The 17,550-nt window shown below is 46.1% G+C and overlaps 1 protein-coding gene across 1 annotated transcript in view; it reads left to right on the forward strand.

Annotated features, from left to right (window-relative positions):
• The window catches only part of LOC107124850 (cytochrome P450 2K4-like), a 13,672-nt gene extending 1,669 nt beyond the window's left edge, over positions 1-12,003 (forward strand). Inside the window, exons 2-8 of the mRNA XM_015428351.1 lie at positions 507-656; positions 1,930-2,090; positions 3,871-4,044; positions 8,181-8,322; positions 9,739-9,923; positions 10,675-10,816; positions 11,816-12,003. Of these exons, the coding sequence (XP_015283837.1) occupies positions 507-656; positions 1,930-2,090; positions 3,871-4,044; positions 8,181-8,322; positions 9,739-9,923; positions 10,675-10,816; positions 11,816-12,003 (1,142 nt within the window). The remainder of the gene's footprint in view (positions 1-506; positions 657-1,929; positions 2,091-3,870; positions 4,045-8,180; positions 8,323-9,738; positions 9,924-10,674; positions 10,817-11,815) is intronic.
• The last annotated feature ends 5,547 nt before the right edge of the window (positions 12,004-17,550 follow it).

A 17,550-nucleotide genomic window follows, 5' to 3' on the forward strand; every position in this document is an offset into this window, starting at 1 on the left:
GCGGATTATCCGGGCGCGATCACACCCCAACATCTGGGAAGTGGAGCGCACCCGTGGCTTACCGCTGACAATGCGTGTTAAAAAACTAGTACCTCCAAGGTACTAGTAAACGTTTGCCATGGGCTGCCTCCATACCCCCGTGGTGTGATCGCGCCGGCACGTGGCATTCCAAGGGGAGGACCCGCGGTGTGCCACCGGCGCGTCTGATCACGTAATCGTGAATCAAACTGCGCTGGGGCAATTAGCCACGCCTCCCCCCTGCGATATCCGGCCCGTGTGGCTGGGGCCATTGATCTGTAATTCCATTTCATCGTCTGAAGAAGTGTGCTTTGCACACGAAAGCTCACACCTTGAATAAAAGTTTGTTGGTCTTAAAGGTGTCACTGGACGCTAACTTTGTTCTCAGCTTAGAGAGAACACCGTGTAGGACTGGTATCTGGGAGACACAAGTTCGAATCCCCATTTGTGCCGTGCCAACCTGAAATTTGGCCTTCGCTTTCATCCAGGTATCCTTTTTGCCCGTGGTGAGAACTGGAGAGTGATGCGGCGGTTCACATTAACCACCTTACGGGACTACGGGATGGGCAAGAAGACCATTGAGGACAGAATTATTGAGGAGTGTGGTTTCCTGATAAAGAGAATTGAATCTCACGAAGGTGGGTTGGTGTTTTCTTTTCTGCTCTATCTCCACTGCAAAACGAATTGATTTTTAATGATTTATCAGTATAGCTTCCCCCCACCCCCACCATCCCCAAGGAGCTGTGTTAATCTCTTTTAGGGACTGGGACACATTTCTGTTTACCCAGGCTTTTAATTAAGGAGCTGATCTTTTAACACTATCTTTATAGTGTATAAAGTCTGAAAACTTTTCATGTTAAGCTACTCAATTATCGATGTTCTGAAAATTTGGTGGTGGTTGTTTTTTTTTAATGTTGGGTTTTTAATTAATAATTTTTGATGTTTTTACTATGTTTTATTCTGTAAGCCACCTTGGGTGGCGTAAAATTTTCTGAGTACATTAACATTAACCTTGTTAAAGCCATCAGTGTGTAGGTATAAGAATGCTTGTTGTATAATTACCTAATCCATATATTAAATTAACATTTCTTAGCCTGACCAGTCTCAAGTATACTAGAACTTGAGGGCATCCAATGAAGCGGATGGGCAATATTTTCAGGACAGACAAAAGGAAATACTTCTTTACACAGAAAGTGATTAAAATGTGGAATTTGCTGCCAGAGGATGGAGTGATGGCCACAGGAATAAACAGTTTTAAAGGGGGATTAGATTATTGGAGGGTGGCTCCATCAGTGGCTACTTGTCAGGGTGATTGAGGAGAACCTCCACATTCAGATGCAGTCAGCCTCTGAATCCCAGAGCCAGAAGGTAACTCTGTGCCCTGTTGTTGGCCCTCCAGAGGAACTGGTTGGCCCCTGTGAGAGACAAGATGGGCCAATGGTCTGATCCAGTAGGGCTGTCTCTTATGTTCTTAAATTCTTAAATCTAACACCACATCATCAGTTTCTAATGGTGAAAGCAGAAGCTTAGGGCTCTTTAGCTTGGAGAAAAGACTCCTGAAAAAGAAGGAAGAGGCTGACAAGTAGGGCTCCCAAACAGCCATTCCCATGGAATAAATATGCTGTTTAAAAAGATTTCAGAATGGCTGCCCAAAGTACGGGGAATGCAAAAATCAAAGCTGGAGTCTGAGCTGTCAGTAGGGCAAGGAAAGGACAGGGAAAAACAGAACTAGCTCTGCGGCAGGAAAGAACGCCACTCGTGGTCTTAGATGAGGTTTTATTCCTGTTCTCCCCTTATCATCCAAGTGAGCAGGAGCGCCCGCTCTGCCTGGGGCCGTAAGCCAGTGAAAGGCCATGGCAATAGTGAGGCTCTTTCCTAATTAGATATTCTCCGATTTGTTTATGGGTGTAGGAGAACCAATTGAGACCACTGGACTCATGAACGGTGCCGTCGCCAATATCATAGTGTCGATATTACTCGCCAAACGATTTGAATATGAAGATCCCACGTTTCTAAGGCTGCTGAGATTGTTCAATGAAAATGCCCGGCTTTTTGGAAGCCCTTCAGTCCAGGTAACTTCCATTTTAAAATCTGTTAAAGAAGTATTTGCAGTTCTGGTTGGGGTTGCCAACCTCCAGAGAACAGAAATCAGTTCCCTTGGAGAAAACGGCTGCTTTGGAGGGTGGAGTCTACTATGGCATTGCATCCCTGCTGAGCTCATTCTGTTCCCAAATCCCACCCTCCCATGGCTCCACCCCCAAATCTCCAGGAATTTTCAGCCTGGAGTTGGCAACCCTCGTTCTGGTGCTCAGAGGGTAGGGGTTCAGTGGCCTTACTGCCTATACCTCCCCCGTGGCTGATGTCCATTCTACTTTCCCTGTCTCCCTCCCTCCCTCCTTCCTGTCTTAGAATGAACTAGATGTTACGGCATCTGCAAGTCCACCGCAAGGACTGACCACCAAACTGAAGCTAGACGTTCTCAATGGGAACTCCTTTCAGCAGTGCCACAGGGGCCCGATTTGGCTCGGGACCACAGCACGGAGGGGAAAGAGGTTCTCGCCTCCCTCCTGCACTGTTTTCCCAAGCAGTAGGGGTTCAGTGCCCTCACCACCTATACCTCCCTCGTGGTGTCTGTTCTACTTTCCCTGCCTTCCTGCCTTGCTTCCTGTCTTAGGATGAACTAGATGTTACGGCATCTGCAAGTCCACTACAAGGCCTGACCACCAAACTGAAGCCAGAAGTTCTCAAAGCTAGACGTTCTCAATGGGAACTCCTTTCAGCAGTGCCACAGGGGCCCGATTTGGCTCGGGACCACAGCACGGAGGGGAAAGAGGTTCTCGCCTCCCTCCTGCACTGTTTTCCCAAGCAGAAACAGCACCAGGAGGCGCCCTCCGATGGGGCAGAAAACAACCCTAGCATCATTTCATCTGAAGAAACTGGAGTGTGGGGGGGAGGGAGATCAGGTATATATTAACTTCTTCTGGATTTGGAGCAGTGTCAGCAGATTCCTGTTGTCTCCCCAGCTTTACCTCTAAGTATTACGTCTTAGGTGCTCTGACGCTGGAGAGGGAGGGCCGGGCTCTTTTTGTAGCAGGAACTCCTTTGCATATTAGGCGACACGCCCCTAATGTAGCCAATCCTCCAAGAGCTTACAGTAGCCCCTGTAAGGAGAGCTCTGTAAGCTCTTGGAGGATTGGCTACATTAGGGGGGTGTCGCCTAATATGCAAAGGAGCTCCTGCTACAAAAAGAGCCCTGCAGGGAGGGAGATGTGAAGAGTGTGTTAACCCTGCGTTCATCTCTGCCTGTTTGACCTCCTACTCGACCTTTTCTTCTTGGTAGACTCTGACTCCATGCCTGCTCTTGACTGTATTTCTCTTTGGCCGTGGACTCTCCCCACAGATCCTAGTTTCTGCCCCTGCCCCTGACTTTTATTCTCCTGTGCCCGAATAATCTGTCACCTCTCTCTGATCCTCCAGCAATTTGAACTGTGCCTTGACTCTGGGCTTTTCATCAGATATCTGACAAAAGGGCGTTTTGATTCTCAGAAGCCTATACTCCAAAAATCTTGTTGGTCTCTGAAATGATACGGGACTCAGATCTAGCTCTGCTTCAGGTGTCTCGTTCATTTGTACAGCAGGCACTGAGAGAAGCCCCCACATGTGTGCGGACCAAGCCTGCTGGGTCCCGGAGCATTTCCCAAGCCCAGTCCCAGGCTGAATATGCTGTTCTTATGTGTCACTGGTTTACTCTTTCGCAGAAAATGAAAAAAGCTATTTTAGTAAAAACGCTTTTCGATTTCTGCCTGAGAAGCGTTGCTAATCATTTGTTTTGCTCGTGTTTTATTCTTTCAGCTGTATAACATGTTTCCCAGTCTGGGCTTCCTTTTTTGGACTCGTAAGATGGTCCTGAATAACCGAGACGAACTGTTCGCCTTCATAAAGGCCACCTTCATAGAGCACCTCAAGGAACTGGATGAAAACGACCAGAGAAGCCTGATCGATTCATTCCTTATCCGGCAGCAAGAGGTGACACCGTCTTTTAAATGTATTAGTAGCTGCAGGCGAAATCTGAACATCTGGGTTTTAAGTATATATTTTGTGTTCGAATGCATGACTCATTGTCAAGTCCTCTAACTTTGGAAAAGAACATTCCATCAAACTAGCAGGGATTTTGTTATTTTCAGCATTCGCTGATATGTGACCAGAACTGTCTGTGTAGGTCACATGTGACCCACAGGTAAAAAGGCAAATTCTGTACATTTTACATGTAGGGTGGATACTGGGGGGAGGGGATGCCTGGACAAAGGCTCATGTGTCTTGTACTCTCACTCCCTCCTGCCATCCTTTGACTTCCTTTGAGAGCCAGTGTGGTATAGTGGTTAAGAGCAGCAGACTCTAATCTGGAGAACTGAGTTTTGTGTTGTTGTTTTATAATTTTTTTTATTTTCTGAAAACTACAAGAAAAAACCAGGTTGGGGAAACTACAAACTATGGGAGAAAGTAAAGCATAACCACTAAAAACCCAAGGGGTGGAGGTACTACATTATAATTGCTTTCATTATATAAGGTTAAATTGCAAGTGATCAATTAAAAAAAGCTTATATATTTCGAGTCCAGATAATCTGACTCAGTAAGGTTCAACACAAAAGTCAATTGTTAAGTTAGAGGCAAACTTCAGAGAGAATCAGCATCTCGTTTTTTATATCTTCTTTCCCTCAATTGATATCCTTGCTTAGGGGCCACCACCCAAGTTCCAAGTCCGAGCCTTCTCCAGTAGGTGATTCATCATCCGTTCCTTTATCCTCATCGTCTTCTCCCACTGGTCCCAGTTGTTGTCGTAAGAACTCTTGTGCTTTCATAACAGAGTCAATTTTTTCCTTCTTGTCTTTATATTTGAAGAGTAATCCTTCTGGTAAAATCCATTTGTAAGAGATGTTATTCTTTTGTAAAAACAACGGCAAGTCTCTGTATTTATTCCTCTTTTTCCTTATTTCAAAGGGAATGTCTTTGATAACTTTTATCTCATTGCCATCGATTTTAAGGGCAGTTCCACTTGTTGCTTTTAGGATCTGGTCCCTCACTTGTCTTCTGGAGAACCTCACCACCACCTCTCCAGGCAGATTATTTTTCTTTATAAATTCTGAATATGACCTGTAGATCACATCCATTTCACTTAAAAGGAAATCCACTTTTAAATCTGCAACCGAACCCAGAACATCAGCCATAATCTGTTTGAGATTCTCACCTTTATTTTAAGGAACCCCCTGAAACCTCAGAATAAATCTTGCCTTTTCCATTTGAAGTTGTAATAATTGTGCTTCATCAGAGTTTCTCTTCTTTTCCATCTCTTGCATTTGTTTTTAAGCTTTTTAGTAGTGGCATCCACTTCTTTCACATTCTCTGCTGTCTGCTCTGTTTTTTTAACAGTCTCATTTAGTTGTTGTTGCTGTGCAGTGAAGTTTTCGTTGAGCGTCTTCATTTGCTCCAGCAGGGGTCGCAATGCATCTGTTAACATTTTTGAAAAGTCTATGGTTGTGTCTGGTTGCGTGACTGCACTCGCTGGGCTCGCACTTCCTGAAGGAGGCTTAGGTTTCGGAAGCTCATCCTTCTCCGTCTTTTTGTGCGACATCTTTGAGGATGTTTACATTTGCTCAATTTTGCCAAAAGTCTCTAAAGTCTGCAAACAGCTTGGAAATCTCTTGTAAGTTCCTTACTTTAGTGCCATATCGCTTTTCAGTCCATCCCCCTTAAACAATCATGCTTAAAGTCCATTTTACTTCGGGAGGGGTGTTCCCGCCTCCCCGCTTAGTCTAAGGGGGATTTTCGGCTGGTTTTCTGGTGCTCGTTTCAACCAGACTCACTTTTAATGTCGATCATGTAGATCTCACCTTTCAAATATGTAAGGCGCTTGACCTCCACTCGCTTGTCCTGGTGTGCGTCTCTTAGTCCCAAAGTGGGAAACACAGTGGCAAGACCGTTGGGGCATCACCTCAATCCCCTGGCAACATGCCAGCGGAGAGGCGACCCTCAGCGCCCCATGGCTAGGAGCCCTTTGCAAGGGCCCCGGGGGTGTGTGCGTACGATCACACCCCCTCTCAATCCACTGGTTCTGGATCATGTCCTCGGGAGCACCCGAGAGACACATCCGCCATTGATTTGCCAAAACTGGAAGCTCTCCTGGAGAACCGGGTTTGATTCCCCACTCCTCCACATGAAGCCAGCTGGGTGACCTTAGGTCAGTCACAATTCTCTGAGAGCTATTCTCGCAAGTGCAGTTCTCTCAGAGCTCTCTCGGCTCCACCTACCTCACAAGGTGTCTGTTGTGGGGAGAGGGGGTAAGGAGATTGTAAGCCCCTCTGAGGCTGCAGTCACATACACTTTCAATCCACTTTCAGTGTGAACTGGCAAAATCCAGTTGGAAAGTGCATTGAAAGTGGATTATTTAGTGTGTGTGACCGCTGCGACTCCAAGTGAAGGGCAGGGTATAAATCCTCCTCCTCCTCCTTCCCAGTTAGACCAGCCTCCTCAAGCATCCATGTGTGTCCTTCTCATTTCCTCATTGCAGGCAATGCTACTATTGTCATCTGGGGCAGAGACTTGAGCCAATCCTGATGTGACTTCAGGAGTTCCCAGAATGAAACTCTCAGCAACATTTATTTAGATCAGGGATCCCCAGTCTTTTTTAGCCTGTTGGGCAGCCTCCTCAAGCATCCATGTGTGTCCTTCTCATTTCCTCATTGCAGGCAATGCTACTATTGTCATCTGGGGCAGAGACTTGAGCCAATCCTGATGTGACTTCAGGAGTTCCCAGAATGAAACTCTCAGCAACATTTATTTAGATCAGGGATCCCCAGTCTTTTTTAGCCTGTTGGGCAGCTTTGGAATTCTGACACAGAGTGGTGAGCACAGCCACAAAATGGCTGCCAGAGGAGCCAGGGCCAACCCCAGAATTTCAGGGAGTGAGGTGATGAATAGCTGCCATAGTAACGCTTCAACATTTAAGGCTGAAACTCTGCATAACAGGATGCCCTTGACTCTGGCACAGCCAGTCAGGAGCCCTGCTTGGCACAAGCCCCGCCTGGCTCTGCCCATGTTCTAAAAACACTTGGGCCCATGTTCTAAAAACACTTACCCAAAATGACCACATTAGGGACCCCAATTTAGATATTCATACCCTGCTTTTCTCCTGTTCCACAAAGGTATGTTCCCACGCCAAAAAAAAAAAAAAAAAGAACACACGTATGACGTCTCAATGAGGAGAAAGTTCTTTTAGGTATTTTATTGCAAGAAATACCAGAAAACAGTTAGGCCAAAATTGCCTGTCAAGAATTAACTGCTTTCTGAACAATATAAGGAAGTGCATGAAGTTTTATACCCAAAATGACATAGGCCAAAGATTACATACAAAAATTATAGTTGGTTACAAATGGCAGAGCATCATTTGAGTAGGCATCCATTCATTGGTCAGTTACAGCAAAAGGCGTGACTACATGATATCTTAAATGTTTATTTAACCTAAGCTTATTCAACGTTACCCAAGGGTTCTCTACAGATAAGAAACTAAAGCCCTTGTTGACCCAGACACTGCAAAGTTTTGCCCTAAACAACTAAAACCATTAACTCTATACTTAGAATAAAAAGTCAAGCAAATACCTCTATTGGATCAATGTGGTTACCTGCAACCATGGTCTAAAAAGGTAAAGGTTCCCTTGCTTGAAAGCCAGTCGAATCCGACTCTAGGGTTGCGGTGCTCATCTCCGTTTCAAAGCTGAAGAGCCAGTGCTGTCCGAAGATGTTTCAGTGGTCATGTGGCTGGCATGAATAAACACCAAGGCACAAAGAACACTGTTACCTTCCCACCGAAGTGGTACCTATTTATCTACTTGCAATTTCTTGCTTTCGAACTGCTAGGTCGGCAGGAGCTGGAACTAGAGACGGGAGCTCACTCCGCCATGCGGCACCCGGGTCTCGAACCATGGTCTACTATTGCTACACTTGATCTTAGCCAAAAGGCCGAGAACCATGGTCTACTATTGCGTATTTCAGAGATATTTTCCCATTATTTCTTTTTATTCCCGTCAACGCTGTGAAGTCCCCAGGGCCCTCTTGGTATTCAAAACAATCATTTAATATTAATCATTACTTTCTTTTTATCCCCGTAGGAGAAGAACAGGACAGATGGGTTTTTCCATAATGAAAACCTTAAGATGCTGGTGGGCAACTTATTTGCTGCTGGCACAGAGACCACTTCAGAGACGCTACGCTGGGGCCTCCTGTTAATGATAAAGTACCCTGAAATTCAGAGTGAGTGTTTTCCATCGGTTGGTTTCCATTATCCTAGCATATCTTCAGCCTGACCTGAATGGCTCGGGCTGGCCTGATCTGGTTAGATCTCAGAAGCTAAGCTGAGCCAGCTTGGTTAGTACTTGGAGGGGAGACCTCCAAGTCCTGACTTGCTCCACAAAAGCAGGCAATGGCCAACCAACTCAGTTTTGTCTCTTGGTTTTAAAACCCTATAGGATTGCCACAAGTTGGCTATGCCTAGAGAGCTATTGTATTGAGCAAAGGAGTGAAACAAGAATGTACTGGTACCCCACTCCTCTGTTATTTAATTTCTATGTCAGTGACCTAAGCGCTTGTTGGTGTCGAAAATGTTGAAACTGAATTTAGAATCAGGTCTTCTTGAATTAGTTATGCTGGATCATTATACAAGTGATTGGGACAAATACTGGAATTTAAATTGTTACGTCTGAGCATCACCAATGATATGATGGAAACTGTGAGTAGTTATGAATTGAGTCAGCCAATTAAAAGACCTTTGAAGGATCTTGGTTATAAGTGTATGCTGCTTAGAGCTCGCAGAGTATGTTCATCCTTTTCTGCTGGTATTTTTCCTGATAAAAATGACAAACTCCCTGTTTGAATGATCTCTTTCAAAGTATAGAAGGGCACTTCAGCTTGAATGCCTTGCTATCAGTGGTGTTGTTAGGAAGGTTTCATGGCATTCCATACTCTAATAGAGTCTGTGGATGTGATACTAACCAAATTGACTCCGTAGATCATATTCTTTGGGATTGCTCAGAATTACCAGATCTGAGAGGTGAATTGATTTTTCCTTGGCTTACTATAAGTCTTCTTGCTTACTAAGAGATGAAAACAAATAATGCTGTGTGTAAAGTACTGAGACTGATGCGTCGTTGAGTGAAATCAGCTCATACTTTATTTAGGGTTCAGAAACAAGACAAAGACTGCCGGCTCGCAGGCCAGCTTATATCCCTAAGGCAAAGCACACCCAACACACACCCCACACCCGTGATAGGATTATTTACAGTGGCAAGAGTTCCATGGGTCCTTCACGGATCCTAGCCCCCTGATAGGAGCAGTTTTAGGATCTCCTCTGGCTACTGTCTCGTAAAGCGAAGCTAGGGCTTTCTTGGCTGACCGTGTGCTGCCTGACCTTGCACACGGTCGAACTCAGTGTGGCTTAATTTTTGGTAGTTGTAGTAAAAGCACTTTGTAGCTCAGGTAGTATATGCTTCCATTTCAGTGTGAAACGGCTTGCTGTTTATGACTTCCGTTGTGAAAACAGTAATTAGGAAGATATAGCTAGCTGTTATGCTTTTATAAAAAGGTTTTTGTCCCATACTCTTCCCTTATTGAGGGACTCGGCTTGAAATTGAGACTTTTATTTTTGTGAAAAGAAATGTTTTATTTTCTCAGACAAAGTCCAAGAAGAAATTGCACGGGTGATTGGGTCTGCTCAGCCAAGGACAGAACACCGTGCAAAAATGCCATACACGGATGCAGTAATGCATGAAATTCAGAGGTTTGCTAACATTGTCCCTACAAACATACCACACGCAACCACTATGGATGTCACTTTTAAAGGCTACTTCATTCCCAAGGTGATCAGTCTTACTTCACTGCATTACAACCTTAGCTCAGTTGAATATGGCATGTTTGGCATAGTGGTTAGAAGAGCAGACTCTAATATGGGAGAACCAGGTTTGAGTCCCCACTCCTTCACATGGAGCTGCTGGGTGACTTCGGGCAAGGCAAGCCATAGTTCTCTCAGAACTGTTCTCTCAGAGCTCTCTCAGCCCCACCTACCTCACAGGGTGTCTTTTTTGGGGAAGGGAAGGGAGATTGTGAGCTGCTCTGAGACTCCTTTGGGTAGTGAAGGGTGGGGTATAAATCCAATCTCCTCTCTTCTATTCATTTACTCGTCAGAAGAACCTCTTTGCAAATATTTTGGGGGATTAAGTTAAGCCAGGCTAAATCCCATTGATTTCAGTGGAAGCACTTCCTTGGCTTTTTGGTTGAAATTCTGTGAACGTTAAGCACAGCTAGCTGTGGTTGGCTCATGCCAATTTTTTTCTTACCTTTTCAGTGTTCTTTATCCAAGTCCAATCTGGCACTTGAGTTCCCACATAGGTCATTATGGGGGTGGGGCTGCTAATTTCTTTGTTTGAAGGGTTCCTTTGTCAGATTTAATTGAGGGAGCTTTGATTCTCAAAAGCTTATACCTAGTCAATCTTGTTAGTCTCTGGGTGGCTACTGGACTTGAATCTAGCTTGTCTACTGCAGACCAACATGGTTCTGAAGCTATCTTCATCCCCCCTCCCCCTCAAATAACTCATCGCTTTGACTTTGCAGGGAACTTACGTCCTCCCGTTACTGTGCTCCGTGCTGCAAGATGAAACTCAGTGGGAGAAACCACATCAGTTCTACCCTGAGCACTTTCTGGACTCGGATGGAAAGTTTGTGAAGAGAGACGCATTCATGCCTTTCTCTGCAGGTATCTGCTTCTAGATATAAAGGTAAAAGTAGAGGTTTCCCTTGCTCGAAAGCCAGTCGAATCTGACTCTAGGGGGCGGTGCTCACCTCCGCTTCCAAGCTGGAGAGCCAGCGCTGTCCAAAGATGTTTCCATGGTCATGTGGCCAGAATAATAAATAATATAATATAAATAAATAAATTGACTAAACGCTGAGGCGCACGGAACACTGTTATCTTCCCACCGAAGCAGTACCTATTTATCTACTTGTAGCTTCTTGCTTTTGAACTGCTAGGTTGGCAGGAGGTGGGGCCAGAGACAAGAGCTCACTCTGTCATGCGGCACTCAGGTCTCGAATTGCCAAGCTACCGACCTTCCGGTCTGCAGCTAAGTGTCTTAAACATTGAGCCACCGTGGCTTAATTAATGGCTGGGGTGCCCAAGTCCTAAGTACGTTTACTTGGAAGAATGCCACCACAGGGGGCCATTTCTCATTTTGCAAAACCAAACGCTTGCGCTTGTCATTCAGCACTGCAACAATTCTCTCCATGCCCTTTTGGGACTCATATTCTAACTTTCACTGGGAGTTCATCAGACTTTCAGAAATAGTGTTCTCTCTCAATAATTATCAGGGCTTTTTCCCGGTGGGAACGCGCTGGAACAGAGTTCCAGAACCTCTTTGACAATATTCTTTCAAAAATGCTTAAACGTTCATGAGTTTTCAGTGTACAGATTGAAAACTTCATGTTCCTCTTGAGAGTTCCGGCACCTTAAAAAAAAAAAAAAAAAAGCCCTGCCAATAATTATTATAGTGTGCCTAATGAGCTATTCCTGAGAACTCTGCCTTGGGAGTACATACCACTGAATAAAAGATTGAGTAGGGTTCTGAGTGGACCTGCCTAGGATGGCACTGTCTGCTTTCATTTTTTTCGTGGCAAGCTCTTTCGGGTGGTATTTCATGGGCAGCTGAAGAACTTCATAAAGAAATTGATTAAACTGGACTTCCGTCTCAAATTGTTGCAGGTCGGAGAATGTGTGTGGGGGAAAACCTGGCCAAAATGGAGCTCTTCTTGTTCTTTACAAGTCTCCTGCAGAGATTCACTTTCCAACCTGCCCCTGGAACGTCTAAAGAAGACCTGGATTTGACACCACTGGTTGGGTTTTCGAGGCCTTCAGCACCTTACAAGTGCTGTGCTCTGCCACATTCTTAAGATTCAACTCTTTGTCTTGCTTAGCTCCCATATGTGCATCCTTAGTCTTTTCTGCAGCTTCCTGCCTGCTGAAGACCTTTCGTGGCAACAGCTTTAGAGGAATCAGTTCACAGGGTTAAAGCCAGCCAGTTTTTTTTCACTCTGTCAGACTCCAGATTTCCTTTCTAGAGAGTCAGTTTGGTGTAGTGGCTAAGAGCGCGGACTCTAATCTGAGAGAACCGGGTTTTGATTCCCCACTCCTCCACATGCAGCTGCTGGTGAGACCTTGGGTCAGTCACAAGTTCTGTCAGGGCTGTTCTCTCAAGAACAGTTCTGTCAGAGCTCTCTCAGCCCCACCTACCTCACAGGGTGTCTGTGTGGGGAGGGGAAGGGAAAGGAGATTGAGTGAAGGGTGCTATAAATAGGTATAAATCCAAACTTCTCCTCTTGTTTGGTGTAGTGGTTAAGTGCGCAAACTCTAATCTGGGAGAACCGGGTTGGATTCCCCACTCCTCCACTTGAACCTGGCTGGATGACCTTGGGCAAGCCGTAGTTCTGATAAGAGCTGTTCTTGAAAAAGAGCAGTTTCTGTCAGAGCTCTCTCAGCCCCACCTACCTCACAGGGTGTCTGTTGTGGGGAGGGGGAGGGAAAGGAGTTTGTAAGCCGCTCTGAGACACCTTCGGGTAGTGAAGGGCGGGGTATAAATCTAATCTCTTCTTCTCTTCTTCTTCTCCTTCTCTTCTTCTTCGCTACCATTTCATCCCATGTGGGTTTTGTCCATGCAGGTCTCATGATCCCCAGCATAGACTTTGGGGTGGTCACAATGGACCCCTTCATCACCAGTGAAAAAGCCGGTTGGATCCAACCCATAGTCATGATCTTTAGCACTCTGTGTGCCAGTCTCCCAAACCCCATAAAGTAGCTCTGAGACACTGCTGAACTTGAAATCTGGACATCATCATGACTTGACATTTCGACTTTGGGTCTTGTTTGTTTTGATGTACATAGAAAAACCAATAACAATTGTGTCTGCTGGTTTTCTTGTTTTCGTACATTAAAGGTGTCTTTGAATCAACACAACATCCAAGTTGAGCTAAACGTACATCTACTTACAAGTGAGTGCCAGCGACAGAAAACAGAATATATTTAATTACCAGTGTAGCTTAAACACGGCTGTTTTTCAAAGAAGAAAACTGCTTCATAAATCACTTGGGCCGCGGGGTTTGCTCACCTGTTCTACTAATTCTGGAACCTGTTTGAGCTGTTCTATTGCTTTTATCATCTGATGAATAGATTAATAGAAGACTGCAGCTCACTGAATGAGTCAGCAGAACAAAGCTGTCCTGGAAATTAAGCATTCTCTTTTGTCTGTGTGTCCCCCCCCCCCTTTCTGTGTTGCATCTTCCCTTGTTTCCAGTCAGTGCGTGTGGGCGGGGAGGGGGGGCTGACTTAAACCTGACAAGATCACATTCCTTCTTAGCCACCCACTAGCACACATGAATTCCTTATACTGAGTCAGATCATAGGTCTCTTAAGGACGGTATTTTCTGTTCTCATTGGCAGCTCCCCCCCCCCCAAGTGTCTAGCAGAAATCTTTCACATTACCTACCACCTAATCCTTTTTTCAACCTGGAGATACCGGGGATTTAACCTAGGACCTTCTGTATGCCAAGCAGATGGTGACTGGGGACACACTCCTCTCTTTCGTCATCCTTTCTATTTTTATTACATGTAAATTAACGTAATCTTTTATACAGAATTATTAAGCAAATGGGATTCAGATGACCAAGCACTCTGAGGTGTGTTGTGAGTTCAGTGCCGTCAAGTTGCGTCTGACGTATGGCCACTCTATGAATTAATTACCTCCAAAAATCCTATGGTAAATAGCCTTGCTCAGTTCTTGGAAACTAAGGGCCATGGCTTTCTTCATTGAATCAATTCATCTCTTGTTGGGTCTGTCTTTTCCCTGCTGCTTTCCACTTTTCCTAGCATTGTTGTCTTTTTCAGTGACTCTTGTCTCCTCAAGTGTGACCAAAGCATGATAGCCTCAGCTGAGTCATTTTAGCTTCTAGGAAGAGTCCAGGCTTGCGTTGATCTAGAGCAGGGGTGTCACACATGCGGCCCAGGGGCCAGATCAGGCCCCCGGAGGGCTTCCATCTGGCCCACTGTGGAACTGGCCATCTCCTGCTTCCAGTTCTGCTGCTGCTGCTGCATCATAGCTTGCTTCACCAGACTCTCTTAATCACTCAGCCATTTCATGTTTTAACCTGGGTCCTAGACTCAGAACTCTGAGCATGAGATTTCTGTGGTTAAGGTCAATAAATCAAAAGTAGGTTTGCAGCTTACAGAGCTAAGCATGTTTTTATTTTAAGTAAAAAAAAAATCTTTGTGTTTGTGTACTTTATAAAGTTGATATCTCCGCTACCTGGCATTACATTTTATGACGCACATGGCCCGGCCCAACAAGGTCTCATTTATGTCAGAATGAGTTCGACACCCCTGATCTAGAGCCCACTTATTTGTCTTTTTGATGGTTCACAGTATCCATAAAACACTCCTCTAAAACCACATTTCAAATGAATCAACTTTCTTCCTGTCAGCTTTCTTCATTGTTCAATTGTTCACTGCTTTAGCCCACTCAGCCTGAAGGAAGTGGACAGATTGCTCATATCTGTGTGCCCACCACATGCAGCCTTGACCCGTGCCCTTCTTGGCTCATTACAGCGGGCCACCAGGGGTTTCGAGGTGCCTTAAGGGAGATTATCAATCAGTCCCTCTGTGAGGGGCAGTTCCCTGAGGCACTCAAGGAAGTGATGGTCCGCCGTCTCCCACCTGAAATTCTGGAGACAGGGACGGCAAAGGATGAGATGGTTAGACAGTGTCATAGATGCAACGAACATGAAATTGAGCAAACTTCAGAGGACGGCGGAAGACAGGAGGGCCTGGCGTAATCTGGTCCATGGGGTCGCGAAGAGTCGGACTCGACTGTGCGACTGAACAACAACAACAACTCCAATATGACACAGAGACAGAACAAGTTATTTATTTATTTATTATTTCGACTTTTACCCCGCCCTCCCCACCAAAGCAAGCTCAGGGCGGCTCACATAAAACAATATATATTCAATACAAAAATATCTAAAACACTGCATAATACAATTTAAAACCATTATTATTGATGGCAGTTCTCTGAGTAAAGTGCGTTCACATGCTGTCAACTGTACTACTGCTCTGGAAAGCTTCAGCTCTAGGTCGGCCCAGAGGTTATCGGAATGCCTGCCGGAAAAGCTCCATTATCACGGCCCTGCGGAACTGTGAGAGGTCCCACAGGGCCCTGATCTCCCCAGGGAGCCCGTTCCAGTAAGCCGGCGCTACTAAAGAAAGTGCCCTGGTCCTAGTCGATGTCAATCTGGCTTCCTTTGGACCAGGGAGGGCCAGGCGGTTTTGTGTTCCTGATTGCAGTGCTCTCTGAGGAACATGCGGGGAAAGGCGGTCCCTCAGGTAGGCAGGCCCCTGACCATAAAAGGCTTTAAAGGTCAAAACCAGCACCTTGAAGCGAATCCAGAACGCTATTGGCAGCCAGTACAATGCCTTTAGTACAGGCTGGATGTGTTCCTGCATAGTGAGACCCATCAACAGCCTGGCCACCGCATTTTGCACCAGCTGCAGCTTCCGTTAAAACATGTATGTCAAATGGATGCAGAAATTACTTTGAGAGAGCAATCATGTCCCCAACCTCCTCTTCTCCAGACTAAGCATTCCCAAGTCCCTCAGCCGTTCCTCATAGGGCTTGGTCTCCAGGCCCCCAATCCTCCTCGTCACTCTCCTCTATGCCCGCTCCATTCTGTCCACATCTCTTTTGAAGTGAGGTCTCCAGAACTGCACGCAGTACTCCAGGGATGGCCTGACCAATGCAGTGTACAGGTGGACGATGACATCTTGAACAAGTGAATGAACTTGAGATGGTATGGTTGGTATTGTTAGGTTTGCTGATTGTGGTATCAGAGTGAATATGGGAACAGAGCTGGCATCTTGGTTTGTTGCGGGCCCTGGTGTGTGCCCTGGTGCAGGCCCTGGTGTGCGCATACACACACAAGCTTATACGGTGAACAAAACGTTGTTGGTCTTAAAGGTGCCACTGGACTCAGACTTTGTTCTCCATATTATTATTTTTTGCAAAAAACTCCTGATGTTTCACAGTCCTGATGTTGAAAAAAAGGCCTATAGTGCTGCCTTGCCTTGGCCCTTGTTCCTCCTGCCTTTGCATTCTGCAGCTCAGCAATTCCAGTTTGGCTGAATCATACCTGTCTAAAACTTCATTCGGTTTCACTGCTTTGGAGGGTGGACTCTATAGCACCACATCCCTACTAAGCCCCTTCCCCATATCCCATCCGTCCAAGGCTGTACCCCCCAAATCTCAAGGAGTTTCCCAAGTCAGAGTTGGCAACCCCCACCTCACACATGCACCACTGACCCTGTGCTCTTGGAGGACCTGAGGACCTTCCCTAGCAAGGAACTCGTGACTTCGCAACCCACCCCCGCGCCTCACAGACAGACACATATACCTGTTTCTCCCGCACCCGGCCTTCGGCGCTGGGTCCTGGCACCCTGCCTGCCTGCTCTGTCAGCAGCCCCAGGGAGGACTGACCCCAGCAGGCAGAAGTGGAGAGAGAAGGGCTGGCCGGCTGGCTGCCCAGCCTCTCCTCATCTTTGCAAGCAGCCCTGGCACGAGGCCAGCCAAGGACTCTCTCTCTCTCTCTCTCTGTGTCTCTGCTGCTGCTGCCGCCGCCGTTCCCCAATGTTGGATCCCCAGGCATTCGAAATAACTCCACGTTTGATTCAAAGCAAGGTTTATTTCAAAGCGATGGTTCAGACAGGAACAAGGACATTGTTAGGAATGACTACCAATACACAGGTATAGCATAATAAAGGGATTTGAACCATGGTGGGCCAATGAGGCCAGTTCCCGCTGGCGGGAATAGAACTCGTAAACGCGCGCCTATTCCATGGGAACGTAACAGTTCAGTACCATCAACATAGTTTCAGTTCACAGGGTAAATAACCATAACAAGCTGAGCGAAGCCCCAACTCCCACCACCAGCTGCATGACCTTGGCCAGTTCCGCAAAATACAGAGAAGCATAATGAAGCTACAAAAACCCAGGGGGGGGGGAAGAGCACAAGACATGTGAAGCAGGTAACATCAAATACAATGGCAGCTAGCCGACATACTGCCCCCTCAAAAATACACATTATCCACCCCCTCCCGGATTCGGCGGGAGACCTCCCGGTTTGCCCGGGAACTTTTTGTGAAACTGTCTGAGCATGTAAGGGGCCCGAATATCCCCTTCTTCCACCCATTCTTGGTGCTGGGGTCCGAAGTCTACCCACTGGATGAGATACCATAATTTACCACGTTTAATCCTGGAATCTAAGATGTCAGCGATTTCAAAATGCTCCCCCCCATCGAGCATGATAGGAGGAGGGGGGTCACGCGCAGGCCTCCATTTGCCTTGGCCTGTGTCCTTCTTCAAAAGACTCATGTGAAACACAGAATGTAAAGACCTT

The sequence above is a fragment of the Gekko japonicus genome, unplaced genomic scaffold, assembly GCF_001447785.1.
Source record: "Gekko japonicus isolate JY-2015 unplaced genomic scaffold, Gekko_japonicus_V1.1 scaffold4730, whole genome shotgun sequence".
NCBI lineage: Eukaryota > Metazoa > Chordata > Lepidosauria > Squamata > Gekkonidae > Gekko > Gekko japonicus.